The following is a 20,108-nucleotide window of genomic DNA, read 5'->3' as shown; positions in this document are numbered from 1 at the left end:
AAATAATTCATTCTTATCCTTGTTTCGTTCTTTAATGTTGATATTTATTCCTTTAAATGCATTTATAAGTCTCACAATTCACCAGGAGAGCCAGTTGTTAACTCTCAATATGTTCCAGAAAAGATTTTTTTTTGCAGACACATATGAATAAAATAATTCAATTTTACATATATTCTGTTCTTTCGTATCAATATCCGACACTTCCAACGTATAGGTGAGTCTTGAAAACACTCAGGAGAGCCAGTTGCCAATTCGCGTGCGAATAACCAACTGCCTACTGGTAGACAGTTGGTTATTCGACATTATACAGACAGTCATTGTTTTGGTAGAACATGATAAAAAAATTCATTCTAACCCTTGTTTTGTTCTTTTATGTTAGTATTTATTCTTTTAAATGCATTCAACAGTCTCAAAATGCACCAGGAGAGCCAGTTGCCAATTCGAGATATGTGTTAGAAAAGCCGATTTTTCAGACAAATATGAATAAAATAATTCAATTTTATCAATTTTACATATATTTTGTTTCTGACACTTTCAACGTATAGGTCATTCTTGAAAGCACCCAGAAGTGCCAGTTGCCAATTCGCATGCAAATAACCAACTGCCTACTGGTAGGCAGTTGGATATAAGACATTTTACAGACAGTCATAGTTTTGGTCGAAAATGATAAAAAAATCAATCTAGTCATTGTTTCGTTCTTTAATGTTAATATTAATTCCTTTCAGTGCATTCAAGAGTCTCAAAATGCACCAGGAGAGCCTGTTGCCAATTCGAAATATGTTTCAGAAAAGCCGAGTTTTCACACACATATGCATAAAATAATTCATTTTTACATATATTTTGTTCTTTCATATCAATATCCAACACTGTCAACGTGTAGGTCAGTCTTGGAAACACTCAACAGAGCCAGTTTCCAATTCGCGTGCGAATAACCAACTGCCTACTGGTAGGCAGTTAGTTATTCGACATTTTACAGACAGTCTGTTTTTAGTTCGAAAATGATAAATAATTCATTCTTATCCTTGTTTTGTTCTTTTATGTTAATTTTTATTCCTTTAAATGCATTTAAACGTCTCAAAATGCACCAGGAGAGCCAGTTGCCAATTCGAGATATGTTTCAGAAAAGCCTTTTTTTCAGACACGTATGAATAATATAATTCAATTTTACATATATTTTGTTCTTTCGTATCAATATCCGACACTTCCAACGTATAGGTCAGTCTTGGAAACACTCAGGAGAGCCAGTTGCCGATTCGGGTGCGAATAACCAACTGCCTACTGGTAGGCAGTTGGTTATTCGACATTTTACTGACAGTCATTGTTTTGGTAGAACATGATAAAAAGATTCATTCTTAAATAGAGAAAAGTGGAAACTTCAAAGGTCGCCCAACACGACAGAAACGAAATTGTAGCAGGCTCGGTTTGACTGAGCCTGTTCATGGACGGTAGTTGAACTGCATGCTACCGGCCACGCACTCTAGCCCCGGGTTGAGCAGAACTCAACATTTACACATGCTAAAAGTACAAAAAGCAATTTAGAGACATCCGCAGATGTATTTAAACGGCGGTGAACATGGAACCTTCAACGATACACGTGTTTAGGCGTGTAAATCCATGAAGAACGGCGTTTGGTCCCCAGATAAAGTAAAGGGTTTGCTCCAGACGAGAAAACAATGGGCAGAACTGAACAAACTGGAATTTAGAATGGGGATCTGAGGTTATGGAGCCTGCGTATCACAGGAACTGTCAAAAGACAAAATTAAAAAGCAGGCACCATATCCAAGGGGTGATTATACAATACCCAAGGCTATGAAAGCGGGAGTATTGGAACCACCCTTGTTTTATTCTTTTATGTTAGTATTTATTCTTTTAAATGCATTCAACAGTCTCAAAATGCACCAGGAGAGCCAGTTGCCAATTCGCGATATGCTTCAGAAAAGCCGATTTTTCAGACACATGTGCATAAAATAATTCATTTTTACATACATTTTGTTCTTTCAGTATCAAATATTTTCCACAAGAGGATAAATCTAGGGAACACAATGGTATGTCAGTTGCCAATTCGCTTTTGAATTACCAAATGCCTACTGGTAGAAAGTTAGTAAATCGACATTTTCAAGAAAGTCCATTTTTAGTCTAAAATAATAAAAATGTCGTCTTTGAATATTTTTTTGTTTATTAAAATCTCTGCATTCAGTAGTCTTCGAAGGCACGGAGGGAGCCAGTTGCCAGTTCGCAACATTTTTTCAGAAAATCTTTTTTACATACATAAAACATACAATAATGTTTTAATTATTGTTATTATCTTTTTTTTATCAATATCAAACATTTTCACCAAGAAGACCAGTCTTTGACACATTAAGGAGAGCCAGTTGCCAATTCGCGTGCGCTGTTCGTTATTCGACATCTCGTTAATGAAATTAACATTAGCTTCTAATTCAACGATTTGAAATTTGAATTTTGTAGTTAGTCAGTTCAAAATTCAAATTTCAAAGCGTTGAAGTTGGTTATTTTACATTTATATATAAAAAAAAAAAAAAAAAAAAAAAACACTATTTCGGTCGAAAGTCATAGAAGTATTCAATATTAATAGATATATCCATTTAATTAAACATTTAGTTTGTACTTACAAATCAATATCTGACACTATCATTTGGAAACATTCAGGAGCGCCTGTGGCGTGCAAAAAAAACAACAACTACCTACTTGTAGTCGGCATTAAATCTCACGCGTTGAGTTTACGCATACATTGAATGTACACTAGTAAAACCTATGTTAAACCTAACCCTAACCTTTAGTCAGTATATAGAACACAATAGAACACACAATACTAGCATTTAGGAGTGACCTGTCGCTTTTATTAATAGATTTGAAATGTTACTGGAATAAACCACTTAAGTAAAGGGGTACCCTACCTTTTTATAACTTATTTTATAATAAATGTTTAAATGACTGCCTCTTCGGCAATTAGACGCCGTGGTGCAGTGGTAAGCGTGACGGCTCTAGAATCTAACTTTTGTGAGTTCGAATTTCAACGGAGATCAATATATATTTTTTTCATTTTATTTTATTTATTTTCATTTTATATTTTGGTAACATACATTTAAAATGATAATGTTAAAAATGTATTTGAATTGCATTACTTGTGTCATTTTGCTATTTTCGCATATAACATAGGTTTTTCAAATATCTGTTTGATTGTGAATTATTCAACATGGTTGACATAGCTCTTGACAATTTTGTCATTCAACTAGCTGATGACACTGATTCGGCGCGTGTGTTTGAAACGTTATGAATGTATTGAAATTGTATGAACAAAATAAGAACTGAAATTGAAATGATGAAATAAAATGAAATAAAAAAGTTATGAAAAATATAAATAAAACAAATTCAATCATAAAACAATCGCCCCTTGTGGGATTCGAACCTATAGCCTCCTAATCGCAAAAGTTAAATCACTAACAAGAGGCCTCAATTCTACCAACTGAGCTGTCAATGCAATTGCAATCTGCACAGTATTTAAAATATATTTATAGTTTTAAATAAGTCAAATATCTTTCAAACCCTTATTTAATAAATGGAACAGTCTGGAAAATCCAAATCTAAAAATAAAAGCGACAGGTCACTCCTAATTGCTAATACGTGCGTATTAAATAGGGGCGATTTAATGTTGACGCGTACACGTAGCAGTAAGATTGTTGATGACATTTTCAGATAGTCATTTTTTCAGTCGAAAATTAAATATAAATATTAATCGGTTTAAATACATCCCCTAGTGTTTGCAAAACCAGGAGAGCAAGTTGTCGTTCCATAAAACATTTTCTCAGATATAAGGCGTAATTTTTTTTTGGAATGCATATAAAAGAATAAATATTATCATTAAAGAACAAAACAAGGATAAGAATGAATTATTTATCATTTTCGATGTAAACACAGACTGTCTGTAAAATGTCGAATAACCAACTGCCTACTAACATATCGCGAATTGGCAACTGGCTCTTCTGGTGCATTTTGAGACTGCTAATTGCATTAAAAAGAATAAATATTATCATTAAAGAACAAAAGAAGGGTTAGAATGAATTTTTTATCGTGTTCTACTTAAACACTGACTGTATGTAAAATGTCGAATAACCAACAGCCTACCAGTAGGCAGTTGGTTATTCGCACGCGAATTGGCAACTGGCTTTGCTGAGTGTTTCCAAGACTGATCTATACGTTGAAAGTGTCGGATATAGTTATGAAAGAACAAAATATATGTAAAATTGAATTATTTCATTTATATGCGTCTGAAAAATCGGCTTTTCTGAAACATATCGCGAACTGGCAACTGGCTCTCCTGGTGCATTTTGAGACTGTTGAATGCATTTAAAAGAATAAATACTAACATAAAACAACAACAAAACAAGGGTTTGAATAAATGTTTTGTCATGTTCTACCAAAACACTGACTGTATGTAAAATGTCGAATAACCATCTGCCTACCAGTAGGCAGTTGGTTATTCGCACGCGAATTGACAACTGGCTGTCCTTAGTGTTTCCAAGACTGATCTTTATGTTGAAGGTGTCAGATAATGATATGAAAAACCATATAAAATGTCATATTGAATGACTTCATCCATTTGTGACTGAAAAAAAGCTTTTCTGAAACGTATCGCGAATTGGCAACTGGCTGCCAAGGTACTTTTTGAGACTGCTGAATGCATTTTAAGAAATGAAGATAATTATTAGTATTAAAGAACAAAACATGGATTAGAATGACTTTTATCATTATGTTTTAAAAGGTTATCAGACTTGCTTATACATTTTGAATAACCAACTGGCAACTAGTAAGTAGTTGGTTTATTCGAATGTTCAACTACCAACTACCAACTGCCTACCAACTTTACTGTCATATATAAATACCTTATTCCTTGTAGCTGGAAGTGGAATAATTTTATATAAGCAATTCATTTCATGCTAACTTGACAACATTTTATTTTGTTGTTTTTCGTGTACATGAAAAGAGGGTTGAAACATTTAAAACGACTGGTGTGTTATACAATTGAAACAATACAACTGTCATAAGTAAGATGTTTATCGGCTTGTCCGATAAGGCGGAGAAGCATCTGCGGAATAGGGATATGTTGGCGCCATAACATGCGTTATCTGTACAAATTGCATCTAACTCGTACGTGAATTAAAAACTTTCCAAGGCTAAAAGTTAAGGTTAGCGTGTTTACCAAGTACCGCTAGGTTATGAATACAATAAAGAGAAATAAGAACTATCGTTTAAAATATTTAGAACGTACATTTGGTATTGCCATAAGTAATGTCTGCTCTCTCAAAAATATGATTATTTTTAATATGTTAAAAGGCCTGGACTCTAGACTTAGCTTAAATCAAAAGAAAATGACACTTAATGTGTCAAACAACCAGTAATCATATATAGTTACCTAAAATGAGAGAAAATGCGTTACCTTGGAAACATTTATACATTTTAACTTTACATAGGAAAGCTAATTCATATACTTATACAGTTATCATCTAAATACATTATTCCTTGAATAGTAAAACAGAAATAATTTGCAGTGTTTAACATTTTCTTATTTCAAGAAAAATACTTTAAAAGGGTTATGTATCTCAAATCTGAATTTAAAAAAAATACTTGAAGTGGGCTAAAACAAACAACAGACACTGTATTTTTTACATTGTTAAGTTTGTAAATTACTTAATATTCTGTAGTTTATAAATTACTTAATATTCTGTAAACAAATCGACAAATCTAAGAATCGCATTGCTTAAGTGCATATATAATAATAGCTCAATTGTATATTCAATATATTGTAATTGTCTTTCAACATCTATTCTTGCAAAAAATAGCTACTTTTTCACTTGATCCGGATATGTATCAATGAGATAAACAGATATCGTGTATGAACAAGACTATTCACGTGCAGTTATGATAATATTTTCATTTTTGAAATACCGTGTCAGGGCCGAATGATTAGATTTTCGCAGATGGCAACCGGTATTTGCATTTGTTTCTACCGTAAAATAGAAAAAAGTGGAAACTCCAAAGGTCGCAAATCATGACAGAAACAAAAATGTTGCATAAAAGTTAGTATAAAGTTACCAATCCAGTTCTCCAGTATGCACATCGGCTGCTGGCTTATTCCCTCTGTTTACTTTCTTCTCATGTGGGTATTGAAGAAAGAAAGATGATTCAATTTTTGTCGAAAAACCGTGAATTTATTGATTCACATGAAACTTTAAAGAAACTTTGACACTGCTAGGCATGTCTTATTCAATATCTCAAAGAGTTCAAATATATCTTGGAAGCAGGTCGACACGTTCTTACTCAAATAATTTATGTCCCAATTTACTGAATTTTACGCGGTATACAAAGATACGTCAATATTATGATTGGAACAGCAAGAAATAAAAATAATTTTTAAAGTCTTTTGGTAGTATTGTTGATTTGCGCATCCTGTTCATAGATATTTGAAACATGTTGGCCGTTTCCATAAAATTAATTGTTACATTAAACAGGTACAGCTGACGAACTTCCTTGCAAACTTAAGAAACCAGCTCCGAGGAAAAATCCTGTAGTATATCCCAGGAAATTAGAACTTGAAAGGGAGTCTGTTACTATAATCAAGTCAGTCAAAGTTGGTGAATATGGAGAGCTATTTACCGGTATGTAAAACAGAAGACATGTTTTGGGTAATATAATAACATTATAAATTACACAGCAAGTATATAAAATTCCTAGACTAATGTGATCAAAAAAGAATATAATGACTACTTGACTCAGCACACTACTGTTTGATAAAAGCAACGGAATTTGCATTGCACGCTGTAATTCTAATTAAAGCTTGGTTATAATAAAATATTTGTATTGAAACATTTGAATGTGCATGGGCATTTATTAAGACTATCAGACTTTTTTTTAGTATTGTTTCGCGTTTTCACCTTTAAAGGTAAGTTGTTCAACACATTCGATGTAACTATCGTGACAAAGTGCAAACTGGCGGTGGACCATTTCTTAACAGAAGCGAAGGACATTTACACATTCCAGCATTCCAGACACTTTGTAAGAATGTTAGCTGTGATAATAAAACCTGAACCATTTATGATTGTACTCGGAGAGACGGTTCGCTGTACGTTACAAACATACCTGCGGAGAGATAGAGCAAACACTATAACCTTGAAGTCTTTGACTAAAATGGCTATTGAGGTATTCTTTTTTTAAAAGGAAAGGCCGTTCTATCTAATAATTATATTGTCAGTTAGGTAAAGACATTGAAGTATTGTTTTAGAATAGGCTTGAAATTAGACAGTTAGGAATTTCTGATAATAATGACTCTCGTTTTGTATGGCAACATAAAACAAAATGGTGGATACATTTTTATGTTTTAAATATCGTGTCTTTTATTTCTATTTCAAGTGTTAAAGATTCATCTGGCGGGGACAACTTTTATTCACACATTGCTTTGAAACATGGTGGAGAAGGAGGGTGGGGTCACGGTGAGATTAGGTGCATATCCTTAATGAGCTTAAACCTTCCTATGGTGTTTTTGTGACATTTTCAAGGCGCTACCTTTACATATTCATACTTATTCAGCAATAGGGTTTCGTTTTGAGCTGAAAATGAACGTGTATTTCAAGAATACTGCATGTTTATCTAGATTGCTGATGGTATGGCGTTTTTAGAGAAGGAAAAAATTGTTCATAGACATTTAAATGCTGAAAATGTGTTTGTATGTGAACTGAACGAATTGAAGATAGTACATCCAAAGTTACCAGGGCTGATGAAAGCTAGTGGAAATGATAAACATTTAAAAGGTAAGTAATAAGTATGAAACAAATTGTACGTCTTTCCGAACTGCTAATAAGACATTTTGGCTTTAAGACTAAGTGACTTAGGACGATCGTATTTTCAAGGGGGTCGTCTTAACATAATTTATTTATATTATGTGCGGTAGGAAAAAATGCCTGTAATAATGATAAGGTCTGGCTTATTTTGCCACATTATTGCGATGGGATAAAGATTTGTTTTTATTTGTTCGTCAGTCCGTCTGTAAATCACAGAAAAGTATATTATACATATCTCATGGGTAAAGTATTTGAATAACCGTACTGATTGTATGGGAATGTTACCCAACATAAGGAGTTGCGCACCTGAGTTTTTTAGGTCACCTGAGCCAAATGCTCAGAGTGAGCTATTGTGATCGCTCACCGTCCGTCGTCGTCCGTCCGCCCACACTTTCCTTTATACAACATCTCCTCCTAAACCGTTAGACCAATTTTAATGAAACTTCACAGGGATGATCCTAGGATGGTGTTCTTTAAAAAGTGTTCAAAGAATTGAAATAAGCCATGGCAACCGAAAGAATTTTTTTTAAAAAACTTCTTGTCCAAAATGAAAGGCCTAGGGCTTTGATATTAGTTATGTAGCATCATCTAGTGAGTCTCTATCAAGATTGTTCAAATTATCCCACTAGGGTCAAATATGGTCCCGCCCCGGGGGTCACATGGTTGTGTTCATATGGTTCTCAGTGTTGTTATATTTTCTGGTCCTTCGGGATCATTGATTTCAACTCATTTAGATTTGAAAATTGAATACTGCTTAAGCCGGTGCTAGGGGGCGTGGGCAATGTTGCATTTTCCATTACTGCCCATGAACAGACTCAATCAAACCAAGTCTGCAATTTTCACTGTTTGCTTTGTTCTCGATGCTTCCGAGGGATCTAATTTCCAGATTTGATTTACTTCACAACAGCGGGTGTTAAGTGCTGTGTGGCGGCCGTAAAAAGTCGCCCCGACTTCATCTCAGTGTTGTTATATTTTCTGGTCCTTCGGGATCATTGATTTCAACTCATTTAGATTTGAAGATTGAATACTGCTTAAGCCGGTGCTAGGGGGCGTGGGCAGTGCTGCATTTTCCATTACTGCCCATGAACATACTCAATCAAACCGAGTCTGCAATTTTCACTGTTCGCCTTGTTCTCGATGCTTCCGAGGGATTTAATTTCCAGATTTTATACAGACGTATATTAGGAAACAATTTTAAAATCTTCTTGTCCAAAACCATAAGGCCTAGGGCTTTGATATTTAGTATGTAGCATCATATAGTGGGCCTATACAACGATTGTTCAAATGATCCCCGTAGGATGAAATATGGCTCCGTCCTGGGGATCACATGGTTTATATAGTCTTGTATAGGAAAGAATCTTCTTGTCTGAAACCTCAAGACATAGGCTTTTGATATCAGGTATGTAGCATTGCCTTGTAGTACTCTGCCAAGATTGTTCAAATTATTCCCCTGGGGTGAAAAGGGGCCCTGCCACGAGGTTCCCTAGTTTTATATAGACATATATAAGAACAAACTTTCTTGCCTGAAATTGCAAGGCCTATGCTTTTGATATTTTGTATGTTGCATTGCCTAGTGGACTACTACCAAAATTTCCTAGACTGTTTAGATATAACCTAATGACCCTTAGTGATAAGGGTCACCCGACTGAGACCTTGACCTACTAACCTACTTTCTTGTTTTTTTAAGATACAGCCTTGAAATTTAGATGACATGTATAGTTTTGCACACCGATCTGAAAACTGCCTTTCAGTGACCATTAATGTGACCTACTGACCTACTTTCTTGTTTTTGAAGCTTTAGCAAAGAAATTTGTGCAACTAAGCATTTTAACCGATATGGAAACTGACTTTCAGTGACCATGAAGACCTAGGCATTTGATATTAGGTAGTTAGCATTGCCTTGTAGTCCTCTACCAAGATTGTTCAGATTATTCCCCTGGGGTGAAAAGAGGCCCTGCTCCGGGTTTCCCTAGTTTTATATAGACATATATAGGAACAAACTTTAAACATTTTCTTGCCTAAAAATTGCAAGGCCTATGCTTTTGATATTTTGTATGTTGCATTGCCTAGTTGACTACTACCAAAATTTCCTAGACTGTTTAGATATAACCTAATGACCCTTAGTGATAAGGGTCACCCGACTGAGACCTTGACCTACTAACCTACTTTCTTGTTTTTTTTAAGATACAGCCTTGAAATTTAGATGACATGTATAGTTTTGCACACCGGTCTGAAAACTGCCTTTCAGTGACCATTAATGTGACCTACTGACCTACTTTCTTGTTTTTGAAGCTTTAGCAAAGAAATTTGTGCAACTAAGCATTTTAACCGATATGGAAACTGACTTTCAGTGACCATGAAGACCTAGGCCTTTGATATTAGGTATGTAGCATTGCCTTGTAGTCCTCTACCACGATTGTTCAGATTATTCCCCTGGGGTGAAAAGAGGCCCTGCTCCGGGTTTCCCTAGTTTTATATAGACATATATAGGAACAAACTTTAAACATTTTCTTGCCTGAAATTGCAAGGCCTATGCTTTTGATATTTTGTTTGTTGCATTGCCTAGTTGACTACTACCAAAATTTCCTAGACTGTTTAGATAAAACCTAATGACCCTAAGTGATAAGGGTCACCCGACTGAGACCTTGACCTACTAACCTACTTTCTTGATTTTTTTTAAGATACAGCCTTGAAATTTAGATGACATGTATAGTTTTGCACACCGATCTGAAAACTGACTTTCAGTGACCATTAATGTGACCTACTGACCTACTTTCTTGTTTTTGAAACTTTAGCAAAGAAACTTGTGCAACTAAGCATTTTAACCGATCTGAAAACTGACTTTCAGTGGCCATGAATGTGACCTACTGACCTTCTTTCTTGTTTTTTTAAGATACAGCCTTGAAATTTAGATGACATGTACAGTTTTGCACACTAATCTTAAAACTGACTTTCAGTGACCATTAATGTGACCTACTGACCTCCTTTCTTGTTTTTGAAGCTTTAGCAAAGAAATTTGTGCAACTAAGCATTTTAACTCAGGTGAGTGATATAGGGCTATCATTGCCCTCTTGCCATTGTTCTTTTCAGCTTATATTGGCAGAAATTGCACAAGGAGAGCTGCTGTGGTAGTACTGAGTCTGCCGTAATCATCTGTCGTCGCCCGTCGTTGCCAATTTCACTATTAGCATTCTAGAGGAGGTCACAGTTCTGCCCCAATTAGAAATACATTCAGAATGTTATGAACAAAATCTTGGCAGATATTGAAACTGGGGGATCTTAACCGTCTGGGGTCAAACATATATCGATATTGAAAAAAAGGCAGACATTTAGTACCCGTGTAAATTAACTCATAGCAGTAATTTCAAACAACGTTCATTCATGTAATAGTCCATGGATTAGAATAAGTTCTTTCTGAAAATGTTACCTCTAAAGTTTTAAGAATATTTCAGTATTATTTGAAACATTGACCTTATCTTTAAAACCATTTAACCCAGTTTAGAATTTGACTTTATTTTGATACGAAACGTCTGACTATGTCTGACTCGGTGTTGTTATAAATTTACTGATTCCTTGGTATCATTAATTTACCCTTAGCTATTACCTTTTATGAAGATCAGGAAACAAATATTTTCCAAAGCGTTTTTCTTCCTAAACTATGACATAGGTTTTGATTTTTTTTTGAAATCTAGATTTTATGAAATCAACAATCAAACATAAATCAAGCATAAAGATCAAATAGAAGTGTGGTCTCTTGTGTGCTAGCAATGATTTTCTATGCTTTGGCCTAGTGGCATTTTTCCTTAGATAAAGCAGTTTCAAACTTGGTCTAGATTTTATAAAGACAAACATTCTGACCAGATTTCATATAGATCTAGTAAAAATATGGTCTCTATAGTGATATAAAGGTTATTTTATGAGTAGACACAATGACATACTATCCGATATCTTATCAAGACAAATTCAATCAAATCCTATTTAGATTGGGCCAGAACTGTGACCTCTAGACTGTTAAATCTAAAATTTTTAACGTCGAAAATCGACAACGGAAAGACGACCAGACAATGCCGAATCTATACACCAAATCAAATTGGAAGTAAATGAATAATATTATGTTATCAATCAAGCAATTTCATATTGTGCTTGTCATTTGTCCAAGGGTTGTTTTATTGGCCCGAGGCCGTAGGAACTCTGTGAGTTATTTTATGGCAGCTATGTGCATTCAGGTGAAAAATCTTGACAAGTTGTTTAGATTTATTTTAGAAATCAGAATCATTTTAGCAGGTAAAACAGAATGAGTTGTATGTAGGTACTCGAGAACAATTTTGAGAGATATTGTTGTTGTGACATAATCAAGAGTAACAAGAACTTACCTTACTTTTTGAATTCCTATAGCGAGTTATCTTATCATTTGAACTGTGATAAACCTGCTTTAAAAATTTCCTTTTATGCTGCAGACAACGAGACACAAAATTGTACACATATGTGTTGATCAAGATCAATACAACCAACCAAGCACACATTATACACTCCCATGCCTCGTTTAATTCTTATCCGAAATTGTTTGCGGTTCACAACTGACACTCTTGTTCGCCAGTTTATTCATCCACTTTCCAGCATTTGAATCGCTATTAATCATTGCACATACAGTCCACACTATTAAAATGTCTGTTACAGATAATTAAGTCTAATCCGAGAATAATTAAAATCAATCCGAGTTTCCGTATTTTCTCATTATTTTCCTTGACAACTGCCAGAATTTCTGTCAGGAAACACTTGCATTTTACACGATACCGAATAAGGGAAAATATCGTTGTAATCTATGAAGACGTACATACCGCTCAGTCATACTTGGTTATTACATGAACATGTTAGATGATTTTTTTTGGTCAAAATGTGAAAAAATATATAACTCTGATGTAAAACAAAGTGGTGTCTTTTAAAAATCTAACGGAAGTGACTCCTCCATATTGGTCCTCTCTTTTGAACCAATCAAAATGCTTGAATTCCGTATTGGCCCTGTTTTTCTCGTATTGGCCCTGTTTTTCTCATATTGGCTCAGTCATCTTTTGTATTAGCTCTGTCTGTTTCATATGATGTTTGCAATTGATCTAATACAGTGTGTAATATTGTAAAATTGAATAATAATAAGTCGATCAGACCTTGTTTTACCTACCGCACATGATATAATTTAATTTTGTTGAGATGACTCTTTGGAAAATCGATCATCCTAGGCGTTCGTCTTAATTCATATATGTCTATTATAATGCTTTGCCTCTAACGTCCACTTCTGTGAACGCCTTCATCATCTTAACACTGATTTTAAAACCAAACTAACAATTACTTTCTAATAAATATCTGAAAATGTGAAATATGAAATCCAGATTCATTTTAGTAGTAACACTTCAATTTGGCAGATATAAAAATGTATCTACATGCAACTGAGCGACTTCTGTTACGTGTGAAAAATGTTATCTGCAAAACAAAAACTGAATTACGACAAAATTACATTTTGTACACATGTAATGAAATCAAAGATTCTATGTCAACAAAATTAGATAAGTATTTTAAAGGAAGAATCAGTTAAACCACGTGCATATATAGACCGACTGCTGTAAAGATCATCTAAGAAAATTATAAATATGTTTATTATAAGGTGAAAATGAATGGCGATGGACTGCACCAGAAGCAATAGCTGACGAAGATAAGTTTAGCGCAAAATCGGACGTGTGGTCTTTTGGGGTATTGTTGTATGAACTCATCACGTTTGGAAAGACACCATATGCAGGTAACCAAAAACAAATGGTTACAGATTTCTGCACGTTTAAATCATTCTGAGTCATTGCTGATTACATACATTTATAATTGATACCAGTGTGCCGACATATAAATTGATCTCCTATGCTGACATAGGAGAAGGGCCGGTGAACTCCCCTGTACGCGTGTTACTTCATACAAATATTTAGAAAAATTAAAAAGGGGTCTATGTAACATCAAACCCTTTTCCAGACAGATTATAGGTTCTGATTTCGAGGAATTTAATCTGTAGGTAGAGCGAAATATATTTGGCAAATATACAAGAGGTGAGAAATTCTGACTTCTGATTATAAAGTAGCGTTAAGAAATAATGGTTGTATTCTTTGTTATCAACAAAATAATAAAGTGGAAACCTACAACACGACAAGCCTTCGATAGTTTCACACCAGCGCCTTCTCGTCAACTTCATGATTACGGTATCCGCGGTAGATTACAAAAATGGTACTTTACAATTTGTAGAACAGCATGATGTTCTTCTCGGTACAATGTGTGAATATGTTTTATCATAACATAATTACAGAAGACAAGTACTGATAGAATATCTCTTTCCAAAAAAATGTTTACGTTTCTATATATACAAAAAGTTTCCTTGAAAAAGCTACATAAGTAGGCCCATGATTAAGTGAAACCAGAAACTGGGTTACGTAAAACAAAATAATGACCTTTCTCTTTTCGCCATTTTTATTATCATATGGTGATAATTATAGTTCGGAAAGGCTGCTGGATTACGTACTTAGTACTTAATAGGTCTGAAATCCAAGATGGCAGCCAAAATGTTATAAGATTTCACTTTTGATATAAACTATATCCCAGTATTGTATGATTGATTTTCTAAATTATTTAGTTAGTTTGCATATCTTCATTACATACATAGTATACACATATCTAATACATAAGTATATAAAAACATTGGGTTGGACTTTAAGTTATACCAGCATTATAAGCAGCCATTCCCGCTGCGTCTAATTATTTGTAAATTAAACCAATTCTGGTTTTTATCATTTAACTAAATGAAAAAAAAACAAAAAAAAAAAAAAAAAAACACCAAGGAAAAATGTTTCAATAACACAAACGAAAAACAAAAGGAACCAAAAAAGTAACAAATACTATGGTAATATAAAAACTAGGGTTGTACTGCTGTTACAATGCTGCCGACGTGACGTGTCGTGACCAGGAAGCGCTGTAATTGTACTTGTTACTGAAATCGGCCTTTACTTTTAACGTATATGTGTAAGTCTTTAAAGATCTTTTCATTTTGTGATTCAGTCAAATTATCAGATGAGTGCGACCTTTAACAAAAATTTAGATACATCTATGAAAAATAAATGGAGAAAGGTTGAGAATATTTCTGATTTATTCCCGTTTTCCATTTGGCTCTAATCCAAGCCACATTTCATTGAAACGCTGTCAAACTTGGCCAGTAACGGCACATTTTTTTTCGTCGTCATTTCTTGGCGTCATTTTCACTGTTTCTCAAAGGCTTTTAGCAGAACGCTGTTTTAGTTAGAACCGAAAGTTCGTAGATCAAATATAATCTGAATAGTAGATCCCTCGGAAGCATGGAGAACAATGCAAACAGTGAAAATTGCAGACTCGGTTTGATTGAGTCTGTTCATGAGCAGTAATGGAAATGCAACACTACCCACGCCCCCAGCACCGGCTTAAGCAGTATTCAATCTTCAAATCTAAATGAGTTGAAATCAATGATCCCGATGGACCAGAAAATATAACAACACTGAGATGAAGTCGGGGCGACTTTTTACGGCCGCCACACAGGACTTAACACGCGCTGTTGTGAAGTAAATGTAATCTGAAAAGTAGATCCCTCGGAAGCACCGAGAACAATGCAATCAAGACTAGTCTGGACTTCTTTTTTTTTGTTAAACTTTGAATTTTAATTATAGGTATTAGTTTGTAATATTTTAGTATATGCTTTCGTTAAACGTACACTCTGTATATTTTGTACGATAAATACTCGACAAAATGCTCCATAGTACAAGTTTTCTGAAATCGTCCGAGATCTTCAGCGTAACTTTAAAAATACAACCAATCAATGTTGCATTTAAGCTCAGGGGTGGGGGAAATAAAATTGGTCCTACTGAAAAAATACGAAATCGGTGACATACGAATTTTTGTTTATCAAACGCAAGTAAACGTATTTGCGCATTTATAGTTAAAATCAAAACAAAATCCCTCGACTTATTTAAAGGCTTTACTCGGAAAACGGACATTTTTTCAGTTAAACTCTATGTTACGCTTTATGAAAGTCTGACGCTTTAATATGTCATAATTCTAACGTACGTCATAGATCATTGTGAAATTTATATCACTGGAAAACACATTTTTAGCCTTAGTGTTTTTAATTTCATACCTGTCCGCTTCCAACTAAAACAGGGATATGCTAAAAACCTTGGAGAAACATGAAAATGACGCCAAGAAATAACACCCAAAAAGTGCCTTTACAGGCTAAGTTTGACAGCGTACCAAAGAAATGTGGCTTGGCTTAGAGCCAAACGGAAAACGAGAATAAATCAGAAATATTCTCAACTTTCTTTCATTTATTTTTCATAGATCTATCTTAATTTTTGTTAAAGGTCACACTCCTCCTTAATGGATGGAAAGAGCGAGCACTTTGAAAGAGTAAACTAAACTTTTTATACTATGATGGAATACATAGCCAAAGATAATTTATGGACCGTTTTCCTCATTTGCCGAAATAATTTGCAGTTATTAACAGAAAATTGACTAAAATTTACAATCATGGGACTATATACCAATTTTTGTTTTTGTTATTCCTTTTTTTCCAAAATTATGTTTTATATCATTTGTTGTTACATCTAGTTTTTCAAATTAAGATTCGGATGGTTTCAATAAACAACGACTTGTACTGGAAGTGGTACTTGGACCCCTCAAAATATTATTTGAAATTAGTGTTGTGTCTTCATTCTTGTTACAAGTAACTTAAGAGTGCTATATATTAACCATTGGCATAATTACAGAACAGTCAGTAAGCATGACTTACTGAAATTCCCGATTTAATTAGTGATACTAATTTTAATGGAATAGGATGAGTATGTGTACTTCATCAACTGTACCAAAGCACATTTCATTCAAAATCAATTGAAAAACTTTGTTCAAAGAATAGCTGTTGATACTAGCAAATCTAAAATGTAGAACCATATTAACTGTATCGACACAATACCAAGACTTTATACGCCTGTGGAATGATATCACAAGCCCGAGTGAATTATACATGTGGCATGTAATCGATTCGTTATGTTGAGATATTCAAAACGTGGTTCTTTTATATTTTTTCGATTGTTGTATGTCTTTTCTTACGTAAACGAGTATATTATAAGAACCTTTCATTGGCTGAATGTGCAAATGGTAAGTTCGATGTCGTAACGAGGCCCTGCCGAGTTATTGTTTCAACATGTAGTTTCCTGAGAGCCATATATTTCAACAGGCACAAGAATAGAAAGAAAATGCCACTGTACTTTTTGTACCCTTTCTCTAGGTATACAGTGATCTCCATGGTCATGAACGGGAAAATGCACTAACCAATTTCAATTGAACATTTCCCACATAAAATGCGCAGTTCCTGATTGGTTACCAAGCATATTGAACAAGCGAAATTTCATCTTCCATCGTGCACAAGTCAAATTGTCGCAATAGTGAACTTTCATAATAAACATCCGGTGTAGAAATCACAGCAGCGTGCAATGTTAGCCAAAATGTAACCAAACAGAAACAGAATGCAAAATATTCACAGTTTTACCAAAAAGGAAAAACAACAACAAAAAATCTCGAAATGATGAATGAAAATCATCTTAGAAATATTTTTTTTTTAATTTGAAGCCATACATATTGGTACACATTTGTATTGTTTTATTTAATTCACATTGCACATTTATGCTGCATATATACATTTAGCGTACGCCGACTGGCAGACATTTTCAATTCAGCCAATCGGAATTATTTTGTAATCTAGACCGGAACTTCATTAGGGAAATTCATCTAAGATTTTTGGTTGCGTGTTTACCCCGCTACCAATGTACAATAATTATTGTATTTCTGACAATCATATACCATCTTTATTTTATTCCTAGTCACACCAAAAGGATGTTCATGTGCTACACAAAATAGTCCCATTCATGAACAAAGTGGAAGAATTATCAACGATCAAGCAGTTTAATTCAACCTGTATCCATTCACACTGATCATTTAGCTCTATCAATGATAAGGTATTCCAGCACATAGTTACATCACTAATTTCCAGCTAGCAATTTAGAAAAGTTTATGTAAGGTCAGGCAGAGTTCATCTTAGATATGAGGCACATTTGTATTAGTTTCTCATACATGCATATTTATCGATTGGTATTTGCTTTGTTGCCAATAGATTGTAACCGAAAGATCAGGTATACAATAGTACAATTTCTTGTCTGGAGTATTCCCCATCACCCACTCTCAATAGGAGATGCAGATATTATCTTCATGTTTCGTTCAGATGAGTTACTGTCATTTGATTACTCAACATAAGTAAACTATAGCACCATTACCGTCAATGAATTCCACTTCTGTTCTTTCAATAGGTAACAATGCATATTTCGTGGATCATCCGTCGTTTTTACTGATATTTTCTTTCATGAAATTACAGTTTGCACAGGTGACTTGGTATTTTTAATGGACAAAATGTAAATGCGGATGTAAATGCGGATGCTCTCTGCTTTATCCTAGCTGTAAATGAAAGACATTGAGATACACAACAGACGCCGTTTAACAGAAATTAGATCTACCAAAACACAGAACCACCAGATATCTCAAGGCTTTGATTCTGTAACGTTGATGAAGCCTTAAACTATGCGTTGTTTCTCTGAGATAAAAATATTGAAGGAATGTTACCAGTACATAATGGAGGATAAATTACCACTTGTTTGATATCCACAAAACGTATTACCGAACTGCGCGTTTGATGTTAGAATGTCTTAGTATATACTCCTGTTCATGACTATGGTTCTTATTATTCACCGGTTTCTACATTTGATACTCCCTTGCCTGTTTCGGATCACGTGATAAATTTTGTCGATATGGATTATATGTATATCATTAAATTTCGTGAGTTTTTTAAAACTCAGTTCTCCGGCGATATGATGCTCTGCATCAAAATTTTACTCGAACTATACCTAGTAAATATGTACATTGTTTTTTTTCTGGTCTGGTGTCAGTGGATATTTCCAACTACATCTTCAGCTAGTGAAAGTTCATGTATCCCATATTCTGTAATTATTGGAAAGAATAAAATGAAAAGAATGTAAGTTGTATTTATTGTAGTAGTGTATGAATTTACACATTCATACGCGAGTCATCTTTTACCAAAGGAAACATTATTCAAATTGATGATGGGTTAGAAATTTTATTACCTTTAGTGGCCTGTATGATTTTATATATTTTTATTGCTATCATATCACCACTAAAGTCTCAGTCACACTACACCGTTTGGCGTTAACGGACGTCCAATGTATAACAAAATTTTCAATCCGTTCGTGTCTGTTCGCATCCGTTCGCATGCGTTTTATGCGGCGCCTGCGTTCCTTGTCCGGCGATGTTCGTTCCATCCGGTGGAAGGTTTTGAGTATGTTAAAAGTTTAGAACGTACACCACCGGACAAAATTGTCCGTTAGATGCACGGTAGCAAAGTGCTGGTTTGCGTTTTGTTCGGTAATCGTGCGTTCCCTATTCTGTACTTGACCCATTCGCATCCGTTCTTGTCCGGTTCGCACTCATTCTTGTCCGGCGGACCTGATTCACGGCCGTACTACTACCGGACATGCAACGAGTATAACGTTTGTTAAAGAGACGATTACTGATCAGAACATTTTGTCAGTTTCTCATGCGGCACGTTTACGTTTTATGCGGTAGAAGTCCGTCACTATTACGGTGATATCCGTTAATTGAACGTTGTTCGTCCTTTATATATTCGTTTAACTTGTGGTCATTGTGGGTTTTATGCGCCCCATTCACCGATCGCGAGAGCACCGAGAAGCAGCGGGGAATGCCTTTCGTCACCCGATAACTTTCTGCAAGAATTTTTTCTGTTCGTTCGGTGTCCGTTAACGCTATATGGTGAAGTGTGACTGATGCTTTATATTTAAATTTAATACACATTTCCAAGAATGTATAGAATTATGTACTTTCTAAATATTCTCAAGATAAAAATCTTTAAACATTTTAGCGCATAAGACTTCACGAAGCGCTTTGCGTCACCTTTAAAATCTTTTGTAGTGTAGTTATTTATATAATTAACGGATACTATGTATAAATGAATATGTGGTTTTAATTTGACTAAATCTAGCCAAATATGTATGCAAGAAAGTCGTTTGCCTCAAGGTCTGCATCCTAGCAGTTCGTCAAGCAATAGATTAAAGTTGATATTTTAAG

At 34.6% G+C, this 20,108-nt stretch overlaps 1 protein-coding gene across 2 annotated transcripts in view; it reads left to right on the top strand.

The window, feature by feature from the left end:
• LOC123524571 (tyrosine-protein kinase Lyn-like) overlaps positions 1-20,108 on the top strand; it is a gene marked incomplete at its 5' end in the record, with an annotated part of 47,163 nt that overhangs the window by 15,068 nt on the left and 11,987 nt on the right. For both annotated transcript variants that reach the window (XM_053534630.1, XM_053534629.1), the window contains 4 exon segments: positions 6,528-6,674; positions 6,959-7,215; positions 7,667-7,823; positions 13,510-13,641. In XM_053534630.1, coding sequence (XP_053390605.1) covers positions 6,528-6,674; positions 6,959-7,215; positions 7,667-7,823; positions 13,510-13,641 — 693 coding nt within the window.

This window comes from Mercenaria mercenaria, unplaced genomic scaffold, assembly GCF_021730395.1.
Source record: "Mercenaria mercenaria strain notata unplaced genomic scaffold, MADL_Memer_1 contig_3872, whole genome shotgun sequence".
Classification (NCBI taxonomy): Eukaryota; Metazoa; Mollusca; class Bivalvia; order Venerida; family Veneridae; genus Mercenaria; species Mercenaria mercenaria.
The sequence above is the reverse complement of the archived record's forward strand: the minus strand, read 5'-3'. Positions and strand labels throughout refer to the sequence as shown.